The sequence below is a fragment of the Ambystoma mexicanum genome, chromosome 1q (assembly GCF_040938575.1).
Source record: "Ambystoma mexicanum isolate Mex_15411 chromosome 1q, UKY_AmexF1_1, whole genome shotgun sequence".
In the NCBI taxonomy this organism is placed as follows: domain Eukaryota; kingdom Metazoa; phylum Chordata; class Amphibia; order Caudata; family Ambystomatidae; genus Ambystoma; species Ambystoma mexicanum.
The window spans coordinates 673,349,975-673,375,059 of record NC_090922.1 but is presented as its reverse complement, the minus strand read 5'-3'; the positions used below and the strand labels follow the sequence as shown (position 1 = coordinate 673,375,059).

General features: G+C 44.8%; 1 protein-coding gene across 3 annotated transcripts in view; it reads right to left on the bottom strand.

Annotated features, from left to right (window-relative positions):
• TLCD4 (TLC domain containing 4) overlaps nucleotides 1-25,085 on the bottom strand; it is a 455,240-nt gene that overhangs the window by 126,673 nt on the left and 303,482 nt on the right. For all 3 annotated transcript variants that reach the window (XM_069641276.1, XM_069641275.1, XM_069641277.1), the window contains one exon: nucleotides 20,824-20,897. In XM_069641276.1, coding sequence (XP_069497377.1) covers nucleotides 20,824-20,897 — 74 coding nt within the window. The remainder of the gene's footprint in view (nucleotides 1-20,823; nucleotides 20,898-25,085) is intronic.

Below are 25,085 nucleotides of genomic sequence, written 5' to 3'. Positions count from 1 at the left end.
CACAGCCGTGCGTCGGCCATCTTGGTTTTCTCGGGCGGGGGAGGGAGCCGGGATCTGGACTGCGATTTGGAGCGTAAAGCTCTGATATCAGCCCCTCATCTCAGGACAGCTTGTTCTCCAGCGGCTCCCACGCCTGCGGCCGAAGTCGCTGGATCAATTAGGGCCCAGGAACTGCATAAATTCAGGCACGGCAGCGGGCAATCCAACGGCGGCTTCAGAGAAGCGACCTCATCGAGTCGGCTCCAAGCCACGCCCCTGAGTCAACACATTCTTATGATTTATGACAAACTGGTTTCGTCAAAAGCATTGGATGTGCTCTAAATCTGATCATAATCAATCTCCTAAAAATGGAGTCGATTTGACAAGGAACTAAGATCTACCTTTCCTTTATCGATTTGGCACATGACTTTGATAGTGTGGATAGGGAGCTATTACAGCAAAAACTGAAAAAGTGTTACTGCCCTATTAGCTTGAAAGCTCCACCTGAGTGGAGGGAATGGGGAGAGGACATACGTAGATGAGACATGGCATACACCCTTTCACAATGAGCCCTCTATCCCTAAAGCCTTTGTGGGGTATCGTCAACCCCTTCCCTTCCCCTCCTTTCAATCTGTTCCCCAGAAACAACATTTTAATACTGGTACGAGAAAGAGACCAACTAGGAGTACACATCCTCATTTCATAGACACACATATCAGAGACAAAACATGGGTGATGAGGCTTTCTTTATTAAATCCAAAAATGTCAAACACCACTCTGGTACAGAGGAACAATCAGGCATCTGCCTAATGGAGTCCTACAGAGTCAGACACGAGAACCCAACGACCCACACCCGGGGTCAATTAACACACCTGAACGATATAAAAATGCCCAACGGTCTGAGGGAAGGGGAACAGGCTGTAGGAAAGGAAGCTGGAGACCCAGGAGGCTGGAGCTGTGCTGTGCAGTGCAGGAGAAGAGGTCGCCATAGCCATGGTCGGCTGTGCAAGGGTCCGGAGGTCTTGCGATCCACCGAAATGGGTCTGGCGGGGAGAAGCAGTGGAGCTCTCTGGGACTGCAGCCACTGCCAAAAGAAGCCAGGAGAGCGGACGTTACGCTCGGTGCATACCGCGAGAGGACAGCGGAGTCTGAAGAAGCCGGGAAGCAGTGGAAGCCTGGAGAAGCCAGTTGCAAGGACGCCAGGAGGAAGAACGCTGCTGTGTGCGACCAGTGAGTGTAAAGCCAATACACACTGTGAATGGGGCACTCCGGTAACGTTTAGCAAAGTCCTTTGCAGCTGCCGAGTGAAGGGCAAAGAGGTTGAAAGTATTGTTAAATTCCGGATCAAGTATTAATAAGGAGATTGAATGAACTATACCCGATTGAAGGCATTTGTGAATCCCATAAAAGAGCAAAATAGGGATCGAGCGCAATTGTGAATACCGCACACAGCAAGACATACTGAAAGCACTTGGGAAAGCCGCATAAAGTTACATGAATGCTCATGAAGGGAGAGAAAGCAACATAGTGCATGAAACAAGAGTCAAGGGGCCTCATTACCAGTCTGGCGGTAACCCTGCCGGTGCTAGCGGCGGGTTGCCGCCAGACTCATATTTTACTGTCTGGCGCCGGTAAAATGTAATGTCCCCATTCCCATAGAGTACCAACGGTGCTGCTACTTCTGTGAAGAGTCTGCCTATCGTGGCGTAGCGCTTGGCAGGGACAGACCTGTCAGGCACAGCGGCCATGGCAGGCAGACACGTAGTTGGCCAGTCCGGAACCAAGGGTGCTGGTGGGCTTGCAGGCACCCTTATTTCCAGACCAGCAAACTTATAATGATGCCCAAGAACTCTAGTGTGTGAAAGAAATAAAGGCAAAGGCAAAGTCAAAAGAGTACTGAGGAGGTACGAAGATGGAAAACTAAATAGTGGGCCAAAGTCCAGAGGGGCTCAGGCATGGCAAATTGAGAGAGACATGTGTTGGAAAGGGCCAGATAAATACAAACAAGAATAACATAGTGCATGGTGGCTAAAGCAGCCGCGTGACAGTGTCTGGAGAATGTGACACTGAGGAATCAGCTAAATATCACTGTTAGATGAAGCCAGTGGCTAAGTGTTGATGGAAACAGTCAGAAAGGGTATCGGTTGCGTGACCTGTAATGGGGTTGATCGTGTGGTCCGACAATTGTGCCTAAAATGAGTACCCCTATCTGGAAAAACCAATGAAAGCAAATGTGAAGTCAAATTTATGTGTTGCTACATTTATGTTTGAAAGATCGAAAAAAACAGAACTCTATTGATTTTTAAACCTGGAAGTTTGAACTCTTGGGGGAATGAAATCCTGACTTGGGAGGTGTCCTAAGGAACTGTGTTATTTTGGAAGCAAAAAGGTTTGAACTCTTGGGGAAAGGAACCCCAATATTTTGAGAACCATTTTGAACTTGGCTTAGTATCAGCTTCCCCTTCCCCAAGAGCTGGAAGAAGCTCTGAACTTTCTTCTGAAAATGTTTCTTTTGAGACCAACATCCCCACACATTGTATGCAGTTAGTTGTGAGGGCAAGTATAGGTTTTGGACACAGATGGAGACTTAGTTGGATTTCCTAACACAGAATACCCTTAGTTTTCTTTAAGTATGGAAGGCCCACCTTAGCATAGGGCAAGTTAGGTCTTACTGCATCCTGATTTTTAAGTTAAATAACACTTTTGAGTATACATGAATCTATTGTCTGTGTCGTGCTTCATTATGCCTTCTGTGAGAAACCTAAAAGGTGTCTCCCTAGCTAGTCCTTGGGGATCTGTCATCCAGGTTGCCAGAACACGGCCATTGCTATTGGATCCAGTTCCTGGGGGTGGACCAGTGAGGGAGGATCACCTGGATGGGGGGTCCTCTGGGAGTGGGAGACCGATGGGTGAGAGGTGGGATCCCCCTTATTTCAACACCTTTTCCCCATCCTACCACGTAGGACATTCAAAACCACTGCTAACACCCTTCCCCCCCTCTCAGACATGAACACTTTCGCACACCACACAAGAGAACGGACTAACACCAGAGCGGTTTACCTGACATGTCCCAATACAAGGGTCAGGCAAAGTCAGGCAATTGATCAGAATCACACACACCTGGTGGCCCTTTCCCTTCCCCACAGGGATAAAAGGTGGAGCAAGAGAGCACAGTACAAGCAAGGCAGACCGCATGACAAGACAGCTATCCAGACCCGGCAGTTCAAGAGGAGGAGAAAGACGGCGAATATCAAGAGGCTAAAAAGGAGAGACGCGACCTTGCCCTTTTCGACGAAGACCCGCAAAACCTCCACAGAAGGAAACGTAAGACCGAGGACAATGGCCCAAGTGTATTGCAGCAGATGTCAATGGTACACGCGGTGTTAACAATGCTGATAAGTCGGAGCGAGGAAGACTCCTGCTACCGTGGGACTGACCGGACTCCAGTTACAAGGAAAGCCAAGCGGTTCATCAAAGCCGGAGTCCAGGGGAGAACCAATAAGAGCCGGGCTGCAGTGAATGACTGTCGCAAAGTGGCAACTTGAACCAAGTTCAAAGAACGATAAAGGTGTTAAAGGGGAGACCAGCTGTAGAGGGAACCGGCACCATGTGGGTCCTAACTCGAGAGACTCTGGTCGATCCCCTTCTAAGTGAAACTACAGATACCAGAAGTCTATAGGAGACCTGCCAACATAGGTCAAAGTGGTACTACAGGAGGTCAAGCAAAATCCCCCTACAGTCGAAAGCCTTTGACCTAAAAACTGTGAGAAAGCAAGAGAAATGAATTCTGCAAAACATTGAAAGTAAATGTGAAAGTGAAGTTGGCAAGAGTGAACCCGGAAGAAGCATGCTGGCAAGGAAGGGGCAAAGTCCAAAGTCACAAGAAACAGTGTTGACAAATGTGAACCCCCGAGGGATGTCTAATGGAACTGTTTAAAAAGACATTAAGATTTGTGAGTGAAAGTATAAGCCATAGTGAATCCGGAGGAGAGTGGCTGAAAGTAAAGAGGGGTCAGCACCCGGAAGAGGGACACCCAGGGGTGAAGAATCCTCACCCTATATAAAACCAGGAAGCAAACTTTCATTTTGTTGAAAGAACTTTTGTGTTATTTGAATACATCAGATACTCGAAGGCAAGAGACTTTCCATCGAAACGAGACTTGGCCATCGAGGGTCCGAAATGTCGACTCGTGCTGGGAAAGCTCGAGTGTACTGTGCTCCAAAATCCCACTTTACCCCGTGCTCAAAACGTGGGGAAGGGAGACCCAAACTACCGCATCCTGACATATTTATGTGAGCAATTCTTTCTTTCCTTGAAACCCATCCCACACCCTTTTTGTATTAGTTGTAAGGTTTGGCAATAGGTTTCTCAGTATAGGCCCTTTTTATTTGACACAAGGACTGCCTTATTTTCGTTTGATGGTCAACGCTTGCTCCCATCTTAGATTTAGGTTAGGCGTTTCCAACCTGCATACAGTTTAATAAACACCCCTGAACTGTGATCACTTGTGGCCGTCTTTACTGTTGCCACCATGAGTTCCTTACACTTCACAGAAGTCCGTAAAGAAAGCCTCACTGGAAGAAATGGGCAGTTAAAAATAGGGACACCCTTCTGCATCCCACCCCACCAAGACCACCCAGCAAGCAGATCGCCAATACCCGAGCACACGAGAAGCTAAAGTTTAGTTCCTTTGGGAGAATCACTGGGAGAAAAACAAAGAGGCAGAGGTCTGGGAGACCCCCCAAAGCATGTGAACCATGGAATCACAGCAAACGACCCACCCATGAGTCAAGTACAGCAGACTCCCTTCTTGAGAAAATAAATACTTGTATAGATACTTATGTCTTGGACACTGGAAGCATATTTTGAAATTTGGATATTGGTCAAGAAGCCCCATTGGCCTGTCCCCTCACTGCAAGGCTGGACGACTGTAGTCATTTTTCCATACTTCACTTTTTGTCACCCATATCATCTTGACCCCTTTAGTATGTTTGGCAAACATCCTGGTATGTTTTGTTGAGCACTTTTGTAATTAAACACTCAAATCTTTTCCTTGCATCAGTGTCTCAGTCCAGGTAAAAAGGGACGAGCTGGCAGCTCTGGCAGCCTCGCCATACGAGATATGACGTCTGCCAGAGGCCTTTTAGTTTGGCTCAACTCCTCTAACGTGTGTGGCTATCAATCATCCGATAAGTGCCCTGTAGAATATTCCTTAATACAGTATTTTAGATAATAGTGGCTGGTGCCATCTTATTTTGTTGTTAGCTTGTTTGTCTTTCTCCCCACATTTACTGCTTAAACTCAGCAGATTTTCATTGTTGTGGAATGAACAGTACTAGCACAGGTTTGCGATTTCTGCTGGCAGTATATAGAATACCCTTTTTGCAAAATGAGGTCTGAGGAATCTAAACTATTAATTCTGTTCCATTTTACTGGCAAGAATGTGCAGCCAAAAATGAATCCTACTTTAGCAAAATTGTAGTTGTATTTGCAGTAGCTTCCATTGTCCAAGGTTTGAACATAGCAATACTTTTGAAATGGCACTCTTGCTTTCAATGCCATGTTCGCATACAGTACTGGTCATCATTCTTTGGACACATTTTTTGATTCTTGACTCGATTTGTCTTTATTCTTTTTTTTATTATTGATTTACTCATTTGTGTGACAAGCATTTTTGCTGATCTATGTAGCCAAAATATATGGGCTTACCTTCACTAAGATGGTGCTGGTGCCAGCATTAAAAATGCTGCGGACATCGATAAGAACACACTGTCCATTAAATATCTGTTGTGCCATTCGCAGGAGTTTTCGTCTGTGCCCTTATTTGTATACTTGCTTGAGCCTGCAATGATTTTGTTATGGTGCATCACCCCATTTACCTGTGGGTTCTGCTGGTCAGATGCTTGTCTCCTGTAGTGGGGCTTGCGGAGGACCCCTATGCCACAGTCACCAAAAACCCACATTTTAGGGGAAAAAGGGTTATATTTGAGGGCAGAATGTAGCATGCCAGCAGTCACAGAAATTACACAGATAGTGATGGACTGTAATGGTTGACATATCGTGCTTCAAGGATGAACATGACAGATGTAATAAAGCCTTGTGAGATCGGTTTCCGTTTCTGTCAACATTGTGTGTTGCCCAAGTGTATGACTACCAATGAGTTCACAACCAGCTCCCTCTTGTGTACCCGCTCACTCCATCTTCCTCTGCTTTTCTGATCTACCTTTTGGCCGTAGAAGGGTTAGGTGGACGCATACCAGTTCAAGAATACCCGACAACTAGATCTTTGCAATAGCCAGTCGTTAAAGGTACTAAAACCTACATAAAAAACAGACCTTCTTGATGACTATTTTTAGTGCCTTCCCTGTAAAGGTATTGGGTGTGTGAAAAATATTTATTTAAAAAAAATCTTTTATCTCATATGTCACATTATTGCCGTTTTTTCGGTTCTACAACTACCCCAAAAAATGTAAATCGCAAAACAGCAAATTGTCTTCTTTTAAACACATTTAACCACAATTTAATGTGGGGTAAGAACCCCTAACCTCCCCCGACCCCAACTCGCCCCAACCTTACTTATTACCCTAACCCAGCCCCCCCATCTATATTGCAGTAAAATGCATTTAAAAAAAATCCCATGATATGGGATTAAAACAAAATTGGACTCAATGTTTTGCTGGGATACAGTTGTATCTTACTATGGTTCCAAACACACCTCTTCTCCCTATTCCCAATATCCCGCTTAAGTCTCCTTATTGGGCACAGTTCGCTCTGACTTGTGACACAAATCCTGGGAATTTGTTCCATTTCTCCAAGAGGGAGCAAGCCCCTTTTGGACTAGGGAGGTGAGCCTGCTAACCTTAACACCCATTAGGGGACATGGTAAGTGGTATCCCAATGGGGGTAACCCCGCACCTGGATTCTGCTCTTAAGAAAACCTCAGAACAAGAAAATTATTTTAGGCGGTCTAACATCAGCATTACTGGCTTTCGAGAAGGAATAGAGAGAATGGTCGTCCCTGGGATTTTTTTTTAACCTAAGGCTTTGCCCAAACTGCTGGACCTACCCCTGGAAAACAGTTGGAGATTGAAAGAGCCCACCACACATTAACCCCTAAGCCTATTGCTAGCCAAACCCCCATGCCGTCACAGTAGCATTTTTGAGATTTCCAGTGAAAGAGTTGCTAATGAAGAACGGCAGAGACCTTGGGGAGCAAATAGCAAAATAACGCCTTTTAATGACTACAGCCGGGAGACAGTAGCACAAAGAGAATTATTTACAGAATCAAAACAACTGGCCAGGAATAAGCACCTCTCTTACCATATGGTGCATCCTGCAATTTTAAAAATCATTGTGGATGGAGTTGCACATTGCTATGTAGATCATCATAAGGCTAAACTGTTGGAGAACAATAATAACATCCTGGTAGGCGTGACCGTTTGAGCAGACCAAAGAATTTGAAGTTGTGGATATTATGGGCATTTATTTTGTATTGGTGTTTCTTTTACGAGTTCACAATCTAGTTTTGGTGTATCTCATTCATTGCATTTCCTTCTATCTCGGTTTTGTGTAAAACATCTCTTAAAATGGTGGCTGTGAGTCAATTACTTTCTTTTGTTTAAAAAAAAACAAACAAAAAAAGCACAGTGCTGTAACGTTTTTGTTACCGGGTGGTGCCCTTTTCTAATGCCCATGTGATCTCACACAGAGCTTTGCGTGCGTGAGCATTATGCCACCTGGCATAATCTAATCCGTCTCGGTTCCGGGATCAGAGGGGTTTCCTTCTAGAAGAGATGGCAGAGAGTCCAGTATTATGGTGGAATGTGGAGCTTGTCAGGGACCTGAAGATCGGATCACTGGCCTGTTGTCTCCAGCGTTGGATACTTTGACGTGGTGAGAGCTGAACATAACCAACCTTGCCATTGCCTATCTATTCTTTTGACATGTATTTGCATTTCCTGGAGTTTTTTGAATGTCTCTTAGTTATCCATTGTCTGATTAATCAGTCATGCATGACCTATTTAAAGGGTGGGTAGCAATGACCACTGTCATACCATGGTTGAATCCACGTTTTCCTTCTTGTTTAATTGTTATGGTTACTAGCTGTGCTTAGGTTTAAATATACAGTCATTGAGTGCACGTTGCATAAGAGATTTGTTTTTATTTTATTAGATTTTTTGATTTCACTTTTTGAATTACTCTACTCCTTGCAAATTCATTTGTTGCATGTTGATGTATTTTACAGAATTATGGTTAGTGCAGTAAGCCGGTCCTTAATTCTGTAACTACAGTTTTTAACAGATTATTTGGGATCAAGGAATGTGTGTATATTGGGTACGGCGGATGGATGATTTGGGTAGCATGATTAATCAAGGTAACTCGTCCCTTCTCCCCAAAGGGGAGCCCCCCCCCTTATGAGGCTAGGGAGGGGAGCCCGCTCTGCAAAACCCTCCCTAAGGGTAGAGGCAAGAGGGAGCTTCACTAGTAAACATGATGGCATTTATGGGTCTGTCAAACCCTGTCAACTCGATTGTGAATGCAACAGTTTGCTTTTGACATTCTGACACCGACAAACCCTTATTTTTTCGTTTTGGATGGGCAACACCTCCAGTGCAGGGACAGAGGCATTTTCCCACCCCATTTATTTTAATCCCTTGTGTCAGTCTCATTCCGGGCTCCTCACAGGGCCCAGACAGTTTTCTGATTGAGTTTTTATAAAACCTTTAGCCACAGTCTTGCTCCTTTCTTAAAGCAGTTGTATATGGAAATTATTGAGAATGAGAAAGTCACTGATTCTATGCAGTCTTCTTTGATTACTGAAATTCCTTAAACACGGAAAACACCCAGAGTATAGTATTATCTGCCTAATGTCATTGTTAAACAAGACATAAAACTCTTAGATAGAATTTGCTATGAGACTTAATAGTAGGTTTCATGAATTGGTTCATAAGAAATAGACAGGTTTTGTAAGTGGCGGTAATAGCTATGATAAGGTGTGCAGTTAAAATGTTGAATGAATAATTTCGAATGCATTCATTTCGAAAAAAAATAATGTTGAAAGAAAATGTTTAATATTTATTTTATATGTTTTTTTGGGGTTTGACTAGTAAAAAAAAGGGTTATAAAAAAACGGGGGGATGGGGAGAACCCCCCCATTAAAAAAAAAAAAAAAAAAAAAAAGTAAAAAATAAATTCAACATTTTTTTTTGACATTTTCGATTCGAAATTAATGCATTTGAAATTATTAAATTCGAAAATATATCACTATAAACCCTATGATAATATGTCAGAATTGTTGGATGCTTAAAGCAAACTTTGGCCCCTATTTTTCCAGCTTTTTAATGCTTTGTATAATGGAGCAAAAGCTGAGGTGTGTCAATGATTTCACATCAGACAAGTGGGTCACACCAGGGTTGTCCCTTTATCCCTTTATTATTTGATTTAGTTATACAACTACTAGCCATTTTGATTAGAACACACCTGGGCAAAAAGTGTATTTTGTTTGGTTATTGCACCTCAAAAGGTACTCTTAAATGGAGATGACCTCTTAGTATTGTTCTCCGAGTCGGAATGTTCTTTTCAGGAGCTGATGTTGGCATCAAGCTTGTTTGGTAACGTTTCCGACTACAAAGTTAATGCCTCCAAAACAATAATTTTCCTTATTGCGTATTCTTGCCATAGGGGATTATTTGTTGTGGAGCGAGATCTATCGGCAGAAAAAAGTTTAAATATTTTGGTTTCCAGATTACAAGGGATGTTAATTTGCTTCTCACTAACATCTGGTTGAAACAGATGTGGTGTGTCGAAAATGAGGAAACACTGAACCTAACTCTCTGGTAAGAAAATTGCTATTAAAATGACTACTCCCCAAAGTTATTATTTAGTATGATCCCCCTCCCTATTTTTGCTCCCTATTTTTGATAAACTGGTTATGGAGATAATAGGTTTTTGTGGGGAGACAGTGGGAAAGTGAAAGAAAGTCCCACAGGATGTACTCCAGAGATCGGTGCACTTAGGAGGTTTTGATTACCCTAGAATAAAACAATATCATAATGCTTATACACAGTGTACATTGCACCATTGGCTTAGGGCAGACCATATAAATGGTCCGAATTGGGTCCTCATTGAAAGGGATTCTGTTTCCCCCAACTCCACTTGATAACCTACTCTATGTAGAAAAGAGATTCCCTGTTGATATAACCCTTGGGACAGTGGGCCATGTAATTAATAAACAAATGAAAGAGGTGTAATGACATTTTTGAGGAGAAATGTTTACTTAGTGAAGATTCCGGTCCGTGTAAAAAGCCTGCGATACAAATTGATAACCACACACTTCACTGGATCTTGTGGCAAAAGGCAGGCATATGGAAATTAGGTCAAGTTTATGATGGTCATAACTTGCTGGATTTTGAATGTTTATGATATCAATATAATTTGCGGTTGACTGAGAAACGACGTTTACTTGATTTACAGAACCTTTTTAGTTCTGCCTCTACTACTTCTGATTTCGGTGCAGCCTGTCAACATGGTAGAACTGCTTGGGAATTGGATCTGGGGCATAAACTGCGATATAGAATGGACCCGGATATGTTCGGGACCCAGTAGATTTATGTTGGGAAAGATTTCTCTTTAATGCAACTTTCCCTCCATATTCTATTGACCTCCCAAACATTTTTCGCTAGTCCTTTGCCCCATATTGTTTCTTGGACTTCTTCCTGCACTCGAAGGTCAGGCAATCCCTAACATGGTTATACATTTTCCCAGGGAAAGCTGCTGCTTTTGCAGGCTAGTGCATGCCATTTGTGCGTGGACCCAGGAAGTGGGTTGGGATGGTCTTGTTCCAATCTACAAAACTGGTGCCAGAAAATCTAGTGTGCATGCACAATAGAAACCCACAGTAGTCCCTGATTGGATCACTGCTGTTTGAGTGAGTAGTGCAGATCCTTACCATTGGAGGGCTGAGTTTGATCACTCACCTGAATTTAGGATAAGGAGTCCTGCAGCCATACCAGTAGATGCGCAATGGAGCCAAGGATCCAGGATATCCATGCAGCCCACTGAAGACCCATGGACGACTCCTGAAGAGGCCTGTTGGCCTTTCCTGTGAAGCCCTGCTGCACTGGCTGATCTGAGAAGGCCCTTGTTGGTGCTTCCACCCTTGCACTGGTGGGACCAACTAGTCTTGATATCTTTTCGCGTTCCTGCAGCTTTGAGCCTATGGCAGTGTCCCTTGACCACCCAGTGGACTTATCAGCTCTGAATTGGGCTACCATGCCAGAATGGTTGCTGAACCACTTTTTTGTCTGCAACTTCAGTGGTCATCAGCTAGTCCTACAAGACACTTTACTGCCAGGTTTCAGCTTCCCAGCATCAAGGGATCCTGTCCTGGAAGACAGTCTTTGTTTGCGTGTCATCTGCAAGTTCCCCCAAAGGAGCCATATACAATTTGAAAAAAACTGGGGAGAGGATGTGTCCTTGAAGGACACAACAGGCTACACAGCAGTGTGGAAATATGTCTGAGCCCATCTGGATGAATTGTTACTTATTTGTGAGTTGATGTTGAGCGCCTTGTGAGCCACTGTATCAAAGGTATTGGCGGTCAAGGAGAATCAGGATGTATTTTCTGTCGTAGGTCAGACACAGGAGACTGACAACTACACATGGTTTAAAGCATTTCACTTTAAGTCAAGAAAATGCCTTACCTAGTCCTACTTCTACAACAAAGGTTCCCCTATTCTAAAAATAAATAAATAAATAAAATAAATAAAAAGGGTGCTTATCAGGATGTCTTACACAAACCAAAACATGTCCTCCATCCAGACCTATGCTATGGTACTAAACGGCCCTACCACAAATAAAGAAATACAAAACTTAACCTAATAAGTGTTCTTTACTCCCCTTCTTTGGTTTATGTTGGCTGGTGCATGACCCTCCTCCCCCAATGTGTATCTTGAAGTGTTCCTCAAGAGTTCACAGGCTTTTGCCTACTCATACAAATCACAACCAACAAGTTGCTTAGTTTTCAATATATACAAAAAGTGTGGATGACTCCTGCGCCCCTCCTAAAAGTATGGATTAATTGAAACAGTTCCGAAACATTTCTTAGGTTGGCTATTTGGATTTGTAGGCTTTTCAAGAGTCCAAATGACACCTCTTCGTCACCCCTCCAGGTTGTCTCATCTCCTTGTAGCTGATAGGTTATTTGGGTGCAGAATGGACCAGCAGACCTTAGCTGAGGGTCTGGTTTGCTCTAGTTCTCCACCCTATCTGAGAGGCTTTGGTTCGCAGCCTGATTAGGGCATTGGCTCCGACGTCTTTTCCCATTTATTTGGAACCCTCCCAGGGCTTTCAGTTTCTTTCAACTTTCTAGTGCCTCCTCTCAGGGGGCCAGTTTTAGATTCTCACCCTTTGGGTGTTTAGTTTGCCTTCTGGTTTCTGGTAATCCCTCCTAAAAAAAGGTATGAAACTATCACCCCTTCTTTGGGTATTTTCCTAAAATTCTGCTTTCTCAACCGTTTGCAGGGTATTTAATTCTTATTCAACCCTTTTGGGTCTGTATGTTTGTCTCAGGTCACTGATTCCCCCCTTTAGTTACTTTCCTCGACTTAGTTGGTTACCTTCTGTTGGGAAGGAGCTAGCGTCTTCCTGCACTCCAAAGCGCTTCAAAATTAGGCAACACTTCTTTTGACTGTTTCTAGGCATTACAAGAGACCGGGGAGGAGGAGCACTGAGAAAGCTTTTTTCATTCAAATATAAACACACTAACACAGACATGGTGTCATGCCTGCGCCATGGGCGCACATATTGGCAACCATCATGGACTATGTTATTCATTTATCTTCAGAATACCTTTGGAACAACCCCTATTCACACTTTGGTACTTAATTCCCATTTGCGTGACTTTGGTGCCTTCTTATATAACTCAACTAACTACATGTACCACAATGCACCTTGCTACAGCTATCAATTCCTGGCCATTCCCATTCGTCAGCATTGGAACCACAATCCCCAGAAGCCCTAGGGATCAGTGCTGCTTCCACCATCTCAGGACCAGAGAGAGAGGAGGCAGATGGTATTCAGGTGTGCTGCTCCAGATGCTGCCAATTAGCCTGCCTCAGTACAGGGCAGGGCAGTATTTAAGCAGCTGCCTGCAGGAGCTCAGTCTCTTGCATCAAGAGTCCTCCCAGCCCCTTTTTGCCTTTTGTCTCGAATCTGTATGCTGTTCCTGCTGCTGCATTTTCCTGCTTTCGCTCCAGTGCTTTTTCTGGGCTTCCTGCTACACCCTGCTGCCTACAGCCCTAGCCTTTTGGGCTCCCTGCCTCACAGCCCTGCTCCGCTGGGCTTCCTGCCTTGCAGCCTGCTACACCCTGCTGCCTACAGCCCTAGCCTTTTGGGCTCCCTGCCTCACAGCCCTGCTCCTCTGGGCTTCCTGCCTTGCAGCCTGCTACACCTTGCTGCCTACAGCCATAGCCTTTTGGGCTCCCTGCCTCACAGCCCTGCTCCTCTGGGCTTCCTGCCTTGCAGCCTGCTACACCCTGCTGCCTACAGACCTAGCCTTTTGGGCTCCCTGCCTCACAGCCCTGCTCCTCTGGGCTTCCTGCCTTGCAGCCAGTTACACTCTGCTGCCTACAGCCATAGCCTTCCGGGCTCCCTGCCTTGCTGCTCTGCTCCTCTGAGCTCGCTCCTTGCTGCTCTGATCTGCTGGGCTCCCTGCCTTGCAGCCTGCTACTCTCTTCTGCTTTCAGCCCTGACCCTCGGGTCTCTGCCTCTACGCCCTGTTCCTTTGGGTTCGCTCCTTGCTGCCCTACTCCTCTGGGCTCTCTGTCTGCCGCCTCCTACAGCTCTCAGTCCTGCTCCTCTGGACTCTCTGCAATCCACTACAGTTTTTCTGTACCTTGTACCATTTGGTACTGCAGCCCTGCTTCCTTGTTTGCAGCCCCCCTATTTCCTGGCTGCTGCTCCCTTGCTCTCTTCCTTGTTTGCAACCCCATGTTCTTGATCCCTGTCCTTCTCTTCCTTGACTCCTCTGTCCTCCCCTTTAGTTTACCCATTTCTATTGTACTGTTTCTTCCTTCATTCCCTTCTCCTAGATTTCTCCTAGACTTCCTCGTCCCTGGTTATTTCTGTTCTTGTCTCTCGTGTCTTATGTTGATCCTTTGTACAGAGCTTGACTGTTGGTTTCCGGCAGGCAACCTCTGCCCCCTCCCTTGTCGTGTTTTCTGTTTAACAGACACCCACAACTGTTGTTCCCAGCCATGAGCAGACAGAGTGGGCCTCTGTAAAAGTAATCCGTGCAGAAGGCTGGAGTTTCCAAAGGTCCGTGGAACACTCTTTTTCCATATCTGCATACACCACAAGAGGGAATCCAGTTTGTTTGTATCTCTGTATTTCCTGCCCCTTTCTGTTCACAACTACAGTTGCCTACTTTTCTTTCCCTGTGCCACTCTTGACAGAGTGGCATCCTTGACACATGGGCAGGAACTAAAAGAAGGCAGTTATTTAAATGTAAGGTGCAAATAACTATTAGCTGAATAAACTGGTAAATGTAAAATCTTATTTAGTTTTTCTCAAAGCACGATGGAAGCAGGCTCTCTGCCAAAAGGAATGTGGCCTGTGCTACATTGCTGTGGTGTTCGTGCTAGCACAAGCACACTGACCAGCTGTTTGCCGTCTGTCAAAAGCCCATGCAGACTAAGAATAGGGGACTTTAGACGCTCAATGAACACAATGCAGAATTATCGAAAACCAGGTTTAAAAGAGAATGTAAGACCAGATAAATTAGTAGAATGAGTGAAGTATGGAGAGAATGACATGAAAATATATTTATATATAATAGTTCATAAGTAGCAAAATGAAGGAAGAAATGAAGCTACAGTATATTCTTGCATAGGCTAGCAATATGTAAAGTAGCATGTCCTAAACAGAAATCCGACCATGAAGAAAAGAAGACTGGAGCATCCCTTGTATGGTAGGACGACGGTTTGGGGTGGAGCCATAGCCCGTATCCAGTGACCAAGTCAAGAGTATGAAAGCTCCTGTCTGGCTCCAGTATGCACGAGAAAGGAAAGGTTGAGGGACAGAAGAGACCATTCATGCAGCAGAGTTCGTTGCTCCTATCCTCATCTCTAAAGAATACATTTGTTATCCTTGCAAGATAGACTCTTGGCCTTACTTCTCTAGAGGGGTGCATTTACTCTCGTGTGATTAGGGGTACCCTTATAAAATTGGGGATACCCCTGTAATTAGGGCCTACTTTACAGTTCGCTGATGGAACGTTGAGCTCAGCCTCTGTAACGCTCACCTGATTCCCGTAGAGGCGCCGGTCTTGACTGGGCGTATACCGTATCTTCAAAGGTGATGTGTAACACACGGCTGGCTCTTTGGGCTGGACCTCTGTGCACTGTATGTCTGACTCGAAGGGTAAAATGTCTGCAGATAGAAAATATGGGATTAAGGAACTGGGTTATTGAATGTCTCTCTCTTCTTCCCTTTCTCTTCTCCTGTAGAACCCCAAAGGTTAACGCTCTCACCTTAGGTAAGTGAACGCCGTGCTCTCCATCTGCCTCGGGGCAGGGTGCTGTAACCAGTTTCTTCACTGGATAAGGGGAGCAGGCCTCTTGACTTCAGAGGACTGCTGTCCGTCGTTTACTGCACGAACGGTAAGTTTCGAGTAATTCTAATGTCTTTAAAGTCTTTAGTAATGATGTTTCTTGTTTTGCAGGGTTCCGGCGATGGCGGATGACGGGCTGAAGTGAGTTGAAGATGGAGCCCGTGTGATGAATAGAAGCGCCTGGAAGCACGTAAGTAAGCGCTTGTTGCCTGCTTCACGATGCGCTCTAACTGTCTTTTTATTTTGCAGGTACAAGTTCGGAGCGGCTGCAGGGTGCCGGAATACCCACTGGGTTAGATGTGGAAAGGAGTAATGGCACGTGAGTATTAAAGTTCCCCAATGTCTTTAAACGCACCTTGTTTTGTCTTTCAGATGCGGGATGCAGCGCCGAAGGCCTCCGGAGCGTGCGAAGAGTTGGTAAGCTTTTGTCTTTCAGATGCCGGAATGCAGCGCGAGGCGTTGGTGACAGCCGATGGACCAGGTAAGTGAAGAGCTGTCACTGAAGACCGTAATGCTAACCTGTTCTTTCTTGTCTTTATAGGTGTTGCTGAAGACTGGATTCAGGATGGTAAGCCTTCTTCCTTAGGCCCAGGATCAGATGCAGAAGACACGATGAGCGTTCTGCTGCAGAGGATGCAGAATAACGCAAAGCAAGATTCATCCATCGGGTGTGGTTTAAATAGCCTCCTGTAGTGCTTAGGTGTCTCCTTCCACAGCCACGCCTAGGTAAGAAAAGAGTTCCTGCTTTCCAGAAGAGTTCCAGTGTTCTGAATCTAGGGAGTGGCTCCTGCCCCACCCAACAGGAAAAGTAGTTCGAAACAGAAGAGGATCAGAGGCTCAACTGGCAGGCAAGTAAGCAGCATGGTCTGCTGCAGGTAAGTCCACCCAAGCATTATGAGCCCGGCGCTTCCAGCGCTGGGACTGGGCATATTTATGAGCCTGGTGCCACTGGCGCCAGGACTGGGTCCAAAAGGTCCCAATTGGGACTGGTTGGCACTCGGAACCTGGGTTATGGATCTGCTTCCAAGGGAGTTGGGAAAACCTGACCTTTTGGAAGCAGAGATCATGACAGCCTCCCTCCACCCTGTCCTCGGCGTGAATCGCATACCTGTGTCTTTGTGGTGTTCGTCTGGGGACGCGGCTGCTTGGATCGCATGGGAAACTGTTCTTCTCTGGTCGCCAGCTCGTTGCTGTTCCTTCTCTGGACGGGCGTCAGGATTTCAATGCTCCCAGGTGCTGCGTCTGGTTGTTTGTCTCCCACCACCAGAGACTTCAGAGCTTGGGGCCCGCCTGGGCTTAGCAGTGTTCTTCAGGCTCAACTGGTTCAGCGCTGCAGCCTAGACTCTGGCTCTGTGAAGCATTGCTCGGGCTGGCCCTCTCCCAGCTACTGCTTGGCTTTCCAGGTTTTATTCCTTTTGGTTTATCATTTGCTTTGGACGTGATCCCCTCAACACTTAATTACCCTAAGTCTCTTGAGTTATATGCAGGTTTTATTCCTGCCAATTCTACAAAGAAGGACTGACATAGGCGATTTGGGCTTTCTGCCTTTTAAAGGTTGCCTACTCCTCCCCTTGGGTGGGCTCCTGGGTGGTAGCCTGAACCTGTAAAAGGTGGGACGGGCTGCTCTCTAATTGAGCCAGGTGCTCATTGCCAGGTGGTCTTCCAGGGGGCTGGACTAAGTTTATATTATGCCAAGCCACCATTTTGTATCTGAAACTGACCTGGGCTGTGTGTTCACATTCCCCTCTTCATGGAATCTCCTGAGGCTGCTGAGTTTTCTACATGTTCCTGTATGAGCCCAGAGTGTGTTTTGCCTCTACAGAAACCATCTGGTAATCTTGGGGGAAGTAAACAATACATTTAATCCTGCTGCCGGTTGTTGGTGACACCGAAATTGTTACAATCCATCTCTCGCAATACTTGTCCGAGCAGTATAACAATTTTTTATATTTTGCCCCCTCGCGTGCATTTATTTTTTTCGTCGCTGCAAAGGGAAAGACTGATATTTTGTATTTGTGCAAGTTCCGTGAACCAATCAGGCCCTGCAAATTCGTTTCTTTGCTTCCCTCAACGGCGTTGCCTTAGGAAGCAAGGTAACAACTCCTTTGGTTGGATTTTTGTCACGTTTCCCTTCTGTTCGCTTAAATGGAGCATAATGAATTTCTTTGGCAATAGACTGGTTCTGAATAGATGAGGTTTCATGCTCTCTCAAGACTTTGAGGCTCGATTTCTCGATTTCATTAGACACTAGCAGAAGTACCTGTACTCCGAACGGGCTCTGTAGACAGACATGATAACATCAATCCTGTAGGTTGCTGTTACACTTCACTTATCACTTGATGTGCTTTGCACCGTGAAGTAAACTGCACTGAGAATGGGTGCGTGCGGCTGGCTGACATACCCTGGAGCAGACGTTTGGGGGTGAGAGTTGGCATGCTGCTGCATACTGGGACCTTCTGTGCTCTCTCTCCCCACCTGTCAGCTCACCCAGGTGTGGTGCAGTTTTTTGCAGTTCAAATATTTTGAAAACCGTGCATCCTAGGCCTGGACCTTGAGTTTTGCTCCTCGGGTCAGGACCAGTCCTTCTACAACCACTTTGTTGTTTCCTCGATTTCAGGCAACCGTCTCATGTGTGTAGGTGCTGAAGCCCGGGGAAAGGGGTTTGGGGTGTCCGAATGCCATGTACCCAGTAATGTCCGGGGGGTCCCAACAAGCAGCTATGCAGAATTTGGTGCAGATTGGTGAAACTGTGTGGAATTGTATAAGGAACAACGCTTCACCACAAATCCTTTATTTATACTTTTATGTCGATGGGGTTTTGGGGTTCGTGTCCTCAAAGGTGGACTTGTCACACACGATCGTGCCTTGTTAATGCTATAAAGGCAATGCTCAATGGGAAAAACAAAGGTCTACGGTTGAATGCACATAGGATGAAACAGTTTAGTTTTGGCTAATGCATTATTAACCAACATTGGCTCTTAAGGAGTACAATGATGTAAGCTAACAAGCTGCAACAAAATCTGTCAGAATCAATTGGCTGGTGGATTAGTATGGCAATAAAACCAGACCGGGCAGGCTTGAAAAGGTCTGCCAGTACAAAATGATGGCACAAAGCAAAGGGAAAGTCTATGTCCAAGGGCTAAGTGAACAGTATGGATGAGGAACTGGGCCTCATTACGAGTTGATTGGTGCAGGTAACATGCAGCAGTAATACTGTTAGCACCGCATTACTGCGCTGCCTAACTATAAGTTTGGCAGAAAGTTGGCAGATTCAACACCTCCAGCTCAGAGCTGGAGGTAAATCTACCACGTTTCTGCCAAGTTTCGGTGGAATTCCCACCAGCTGAACTACTGCTGCGGTAATTCCGCCAAAATCACCCATGTCGTTGTATGGACTCAAATTAAATGGGGACTAACACCGCCACCACTGCTTGTAATCTGGTGGTACTACTACCAGACCAAGTAACAGTAATTCTGTTTGGTGGCATCTCAGTGGATTTACTGCCAACATACCACCAAACCTGTAATGAGGCCCAATATGTTTCCATGGATAAATTTGATGCCATTACTATAGGCATAAAAGAAAGGAAGTAAAGGTAACATTAGGTACTAGGATTCTTTGTTGTTTTCCGTTGCTAGCCAGAACTTTCCCCATTTACCTTGTCTTGATTGTAGTAGATTCAAAATCCTGGTCCCTTGTTCAGTGAAATAAGAGCATTAGTGCCAACATTACCTTTTTACAAATACTGCCCTCATAGACCAGTGGAAAACCAGAAAAAGTATTAAGACCAATGAGAGCCAGTTCCTAAATCAGCTCTGAAATGAAAGCAGGTGCAGGCAACCGCAGACAACCTGAACAAGCATCTCTGAAACAAACCAGAGAACAAAGTGAAACAGGCTGCACCTGTGCCCGACCTTTGTAAAGGAACAGAAAAACATGTTGCCTATTAAAGAGGAGTCTGCTAGAAGAAGTACATTCCAATGAAATAGCAGTAGCTTGTAATGAGGTGTACTCTGGTGTATTCATTCCACAAAAATCTTTGGCATTTCTACTCAAATTATTATAGTTGTATGGTCACAAGGTATGAGATCCCCTGCCCCCAATGTTAATCAAACTAAGAACACTCAAAAATCCCCTTTCCAAGACAACCTTCTTAAACATTGTTCTACAGTTGTAGGACAATTGGCAAAAGGTGGAATTAATTAGGTACTTGATATTCTCCAGAATAGATTATTCCGACAGCACGGATGCATAGCAAAGCTGCACAACTCCTACACAGTGAAGCAGCTAGGCTAACACTGGGCCAAACATTAAAATCCTGTCATGGCTATTGGGCCCAAATTCTGGCAATCTGCCAATCAAATTAAGATGCGACCAACCACCTCAAACATTGGATAGGCATCAAGACTCTTTTCTTCAGAAAACCATTTGATAAAGTTTAAAGACTACTACATGAAAGAGGTCTTTTCGACTGTAATGCATACATGCAAAGTACATCACACTAGCCCTTGCATAATCATGAGCGTATTCATGTACTGTGAATGTTTATGTCCTGCACCTGGTTTGGTTACCTTTTCCCAGGTTCTCCCCCCTCCCCTTTTCGGATCCCACACCAAATTAACTGGAAGCAGGTAGGCAGTGTAAAGTACCTTCATACAATTTAACCAAAATAAACAAGTGGCAGCAGCATTGCAGAATCTGCAAGATGAGAAAGAACATTCTTTGGCATGAGGCAATTCAAAGGTGCAGCATGTAGGAGCAATAGCTTCCATGCGGGTCCTAGCCACTATAGGTTTTTCACATGTTTTTTGTGGGGTGTATTGCTTTACACAAAAATGTGTTGTTTTCAGCAAAGCCGAGCAATATGGTTAGATTTATTACAGCATTTGTTGGCCTCTGCGGTTGGTAAACCTTAGACCTGCAGAGTCTATATTCTGTGTCGTGAGTCTCTACTGCAAAGTTTGATTTTGCATCATTGTCTGATTATTGGGCTGCCTCTGGCTGTGTTACTGAATACCATCCCTCTGGTATTAGTGTGATGACAGAAGGGTAGGCAAGATGGATCTGTTTTTTCCAATTACACATTTTGCAGAATTGGCCCTTACTTTACTTTCACTGTCTTACAACATTTGTGTGACAAGGAGTGCTACATAAACTGTTTATCAAATAACAGCACTACAATAAGACAACATATGCTAAACACCACTGTAAGGTCCTTCAACATCCACCTACCGCTGATTCACAAACGGTGTGGAGAACTCTGCCAGGAGGCGGAAATTACCAAAATATGGCAACATTCCTTCACCCTGAAAACAAAAAAGTAAAAGACAAGAAGTGAAGATGTTAAGATTAGTCAGAATCTTTCCTTTCTGAAATGCGCAATTTCGTAACTTTATGCATGCTTTGTTGCATTCATCTGCAGGAGAGCACCAACTACCAGCGGCTCATGACCATTGCCAAAGAGGTGCAACTAATTGAAACCTGCAACTTGTTTGAATCGTGTTTATATACAGTGTTGATGCCTACAGCTCTGGTAGATTCCTCTGAGATTGTTGAACATGAGTGGAAATGCCCAGATTATGTTTATCAGAGTGCTACTCTTCCTGGTCCCATTCATTACAGATTGAAGCAGGTCGATATTTTTGACAGACTTGTTCAAGTCTCCCCTGGGTAGATCTATCCCCTTTAAGCAATATGAATCTTGTATAAACTGCCCCCACTCGAAGAGTACCAGTTACAATAGGCACCTCATCTACCAATAGGGTCTGTTAATAACCAAACCCATACGGTCTGCTATAACAACCCGGCAGGAAGAGAGGGTGTATAATGAATGATATAAAAAAGTAAGGCAGGTTTAAGAAAAAACTACAAATAAGACTCCTTCACCAAAGGCATAGTCACATTCCTACCCTCACCCAACTCTGAGCTTACAAAGTTCTGAATGCATAGGCTAGGCCCCCATGGCAGCCCTGCATGCATACAGTGATGGGATACCCTTTGCTCCTGCCTTTGATGTCATTCCGCTTGCTGTAATAGGACATGTGATCTGTTGGGAATTCAACAATTGCAGATCTTCACAACATGCTCAGCGTGACGGCCGAATGGGAAAGACCCTTGTATCACTGCTCCAAAAAGGTGAGGAGTAGGGAATGCGTTCCTGAAACTTGTTACCTTATAGGGCTGCCCCCTGTACCCTTGGTGGTGGAAACTAATACCCAACAAAAACCCCTTATGGAAAAATGCCAGCATGCCTAATGGGCCTTAATGTATAGAACACAGAAAACTCTTCTCACATCAGATATGAGAGGTTTTCCGAAGTCTCATATATGAATAAGATCAATGGCCTTTGGGATTTATGTATGGCGACTGCTTTTTCTTTTGGGAGTCCCTTTCGTTCCAATCCTCCTTTCACTTACCATACCGACAGGCGGAGTCGAAGTATTGTCTCCTATGTATGAGTGAGGATTCCAGTGGATATGGCGCTAGTAGGAGAACACATTCTGGTACTTATGCCTTTCTCAAAAATAGGAACTTGGGCATTCTGGTCCAGAGTAACATTATGAAAGGAGCCCCCACCAGCCCAATCTTTACCAAAGCTGCTGGAATCAAAGATATTGGGACATGGGCGAGGAATCCATACATCAACACTGAGGCTATCCGATTGACAGTTCATCTACAACGCAGGATAGAAGATGCAGGGTCCTGGACCAGAACAATTGGATCTTTGCATTGTAGCATGATGCTAATAAGTCCACTATGGGGGTCACAGAACCTCTGGCAATTCTTGGCGACCATCACAGGGACCAGTGATAGCAAATGGGAGGAAGGGAATATCCTGTTCAGAGAATCTGCTGCTTGAGTTTCAATTTCCAAAATATGTACACCTTCTCAACCCACATGGCTAGTTGGATCGCCATGAAGTTCAGGGAGAGGGATTAGGTAAAATAGGGCCACCCTGTATTCTGACCAATCTTTCACAGAATAACCCTTCAAATAGGGAGTGATGGTCGCAGGGCTCGGAGAACTCCTGCAAACTCCTCCTAATTGGATTAGCAGCTTTTTTCCTTTGCCAACCACCTGCCCTGAGTTGTGAAGGGATTTATTTTGACCCCTCCCCTCCCACAAACCTTGTTGCGGATATGCGTTTTCCCTGCAATGGGTGATGGTGGTGGTGCTGGTCCAGGGGGTGTACAATCACACCTTGTAGGAGAGTGGTGCTATGCATCCCACCATTGTAGTGCCATGGATCTGTGGATAGAGTGAGGGAGAGTGTCCCTAGTGTGTATACAAGTATCCGATTGCGTCAAAATGTTAAGAGACCAGTGGCCGAATGTGACGTAGGGATCAGTGCACCACAAAGCTGGCCACTGTCATTTGCCCTGTGATCTCAAGACATATTCTTGCTGTTGACTGCGGATACGAGTTCCAGAAAATTATCCTCCAAGTTGGTTATCCTGGAGTCCTGAAGGGTCACCACTGCTAGGTTGGTTCTCAATCTTGACTGATAAATTGTAGACCTTGTGACAGAACCGGTGCAGATTTCTGCTCATTTATCAAGGGCCCATACCGTTGTAAAATGATTACCAACATGCAGACGCTACTCCAGGTTTCTGTGAATGGATTATCCATTAGTCCAGGTACAGGTGGCACATCACTGCTACCACCAGGGCCAGGATCGTTGTAAACACATCTGGTCTGATTTTAAACTAAATGATAGCACCTTCAAATGGAATGTCTCCCATGAGCAGAAAAAAAAGCAGGAAGTATTGATGAGGAGGCTAAATGGTGGACTTGAATAAATCTGTGTCCAGGTAAAAAAATTATCTTCCTTGCTCACTGGTGAAGTAACTTGAAGTTTTTCCATCTTGAACTTGGTCTTACTGATCGATTTGTTCAAAGGCTTCAAGTCCAAGAAAGGTTGTCACTCTGTCTTCTACTGAACTAGGAAAATTATGAAACCCATTTTCCTGACATTGCCACCTGTTATATGGCATATTTTTGAAGCAAGAGCTCTAGCCAGTACAGTATCGTGTTAGTCTTGCTAGTGGAGTCTCTCATATTCCTGAGAATGGAGGAACAAAGCCATATCTGATCCTGTAGATTGCTCAAACTATTGACACTGTCCATTTATCTGTAATCGTTGAACTTCAAATGCCTGGAAATCTTGATATGCGTGTTCTGGATGTCTGTACTGCTGTGCACCAGCAGATAGTCAGGAGCGTAAGCGGGACAGTGTTCTGGCCTGGGATGAGGGGTGACTTGCTGGTACAGAGCTGGGGACGTTTGAGAAAATGTAGGTTTAGCTTGCTTGTGAAAAGGGCACCAGAGGTTCCTATGAGATGACTGGATACTAGAAGCCTGTGGCTTTGTTTTTCCTTGAACAGTAGTAGCATGTTGATGTCCTTCAGAAGCATGCTTCATTACTATGTGGATCTGCTGACCATATTGATCTTTATTAAGAAAGTGAACACAAGGAGGCTACTGTTTTCTCTCATCCAAACGTGAGTCTATCAAAGACGGACGCTCCAGCTGCAAGCACAATTACTAGCACATTAATAAATGTTGGGTGCGAGATCCATTCTAGTTCTTATGGATCCGCTTCTTCTACAGCTTGCAGAAATCAAAATCCTTGAGTACTGAATTTTATGTATGGCACTGATGCAAGTGCCATGCATGAACCTTTTAAGGATTGATGCAGGGAGTTGTCTACTTTTTGGTATCTCAACTGGGTTAAAGTTTTTCACTGAAACTGCTGTGCACCCTCTTGCAAAACGTAGCATGGGTGGGTGACTTTCACAGTGGTTGAGAGGATTGGATCTCGCCCCTCTACATCATACATTTTCTTTAGAAACTTTGGGATAGATGTCTTGTTGACCTTTTCCCTTTAGCTAAGAATGGTATCCCGGTTATCATCTAAGGACATTCAGGCAGGCGTGTGCCTTCAATAGTGATTCCAAAAAACGTTGCAAGGATGGCATTTCTGTTGGGGATGGAGGGGATTTGGCTTCCCTCGTAGGTGGGTAAATGGGTCGAGAACCCATCTTTGGGGATGGATCTTCCCATGACCACATTTTCCCCTGCCTCCTTTTCAAATGAATGGGAGGAGAATGATGAAGAGGAAGTAACTGAAGATGATTCTAACTTGATCTTCCTCCTTTTGCCATCTTTGTTCAAGCCGACCTATGGCATGTGATCTGGGAGATCTTTCCATATGCCAGTTCCTATTGTCCTTTATTCCTTCCCATTTTGTGCCCTAGCTAAAACAAAATGCCAAGCAGAATAGGCACACAAATAACACAGAAATATTGGCGTTTTTATACTCACTGTGAGCCATTCTGGTGGCTCATATGTTCCAGTGAGAGTAAAGTGCAGCTCTCTGATCTGTCACATCACGATTCGTTTCTCAGAGGCTTTGCGCTAGCCTGGCATGTCTCCTCATGTTAGAGCCCTGGCGGGGGAAATGAAGCACATTTGGGAAACATTGCTACTTTTCA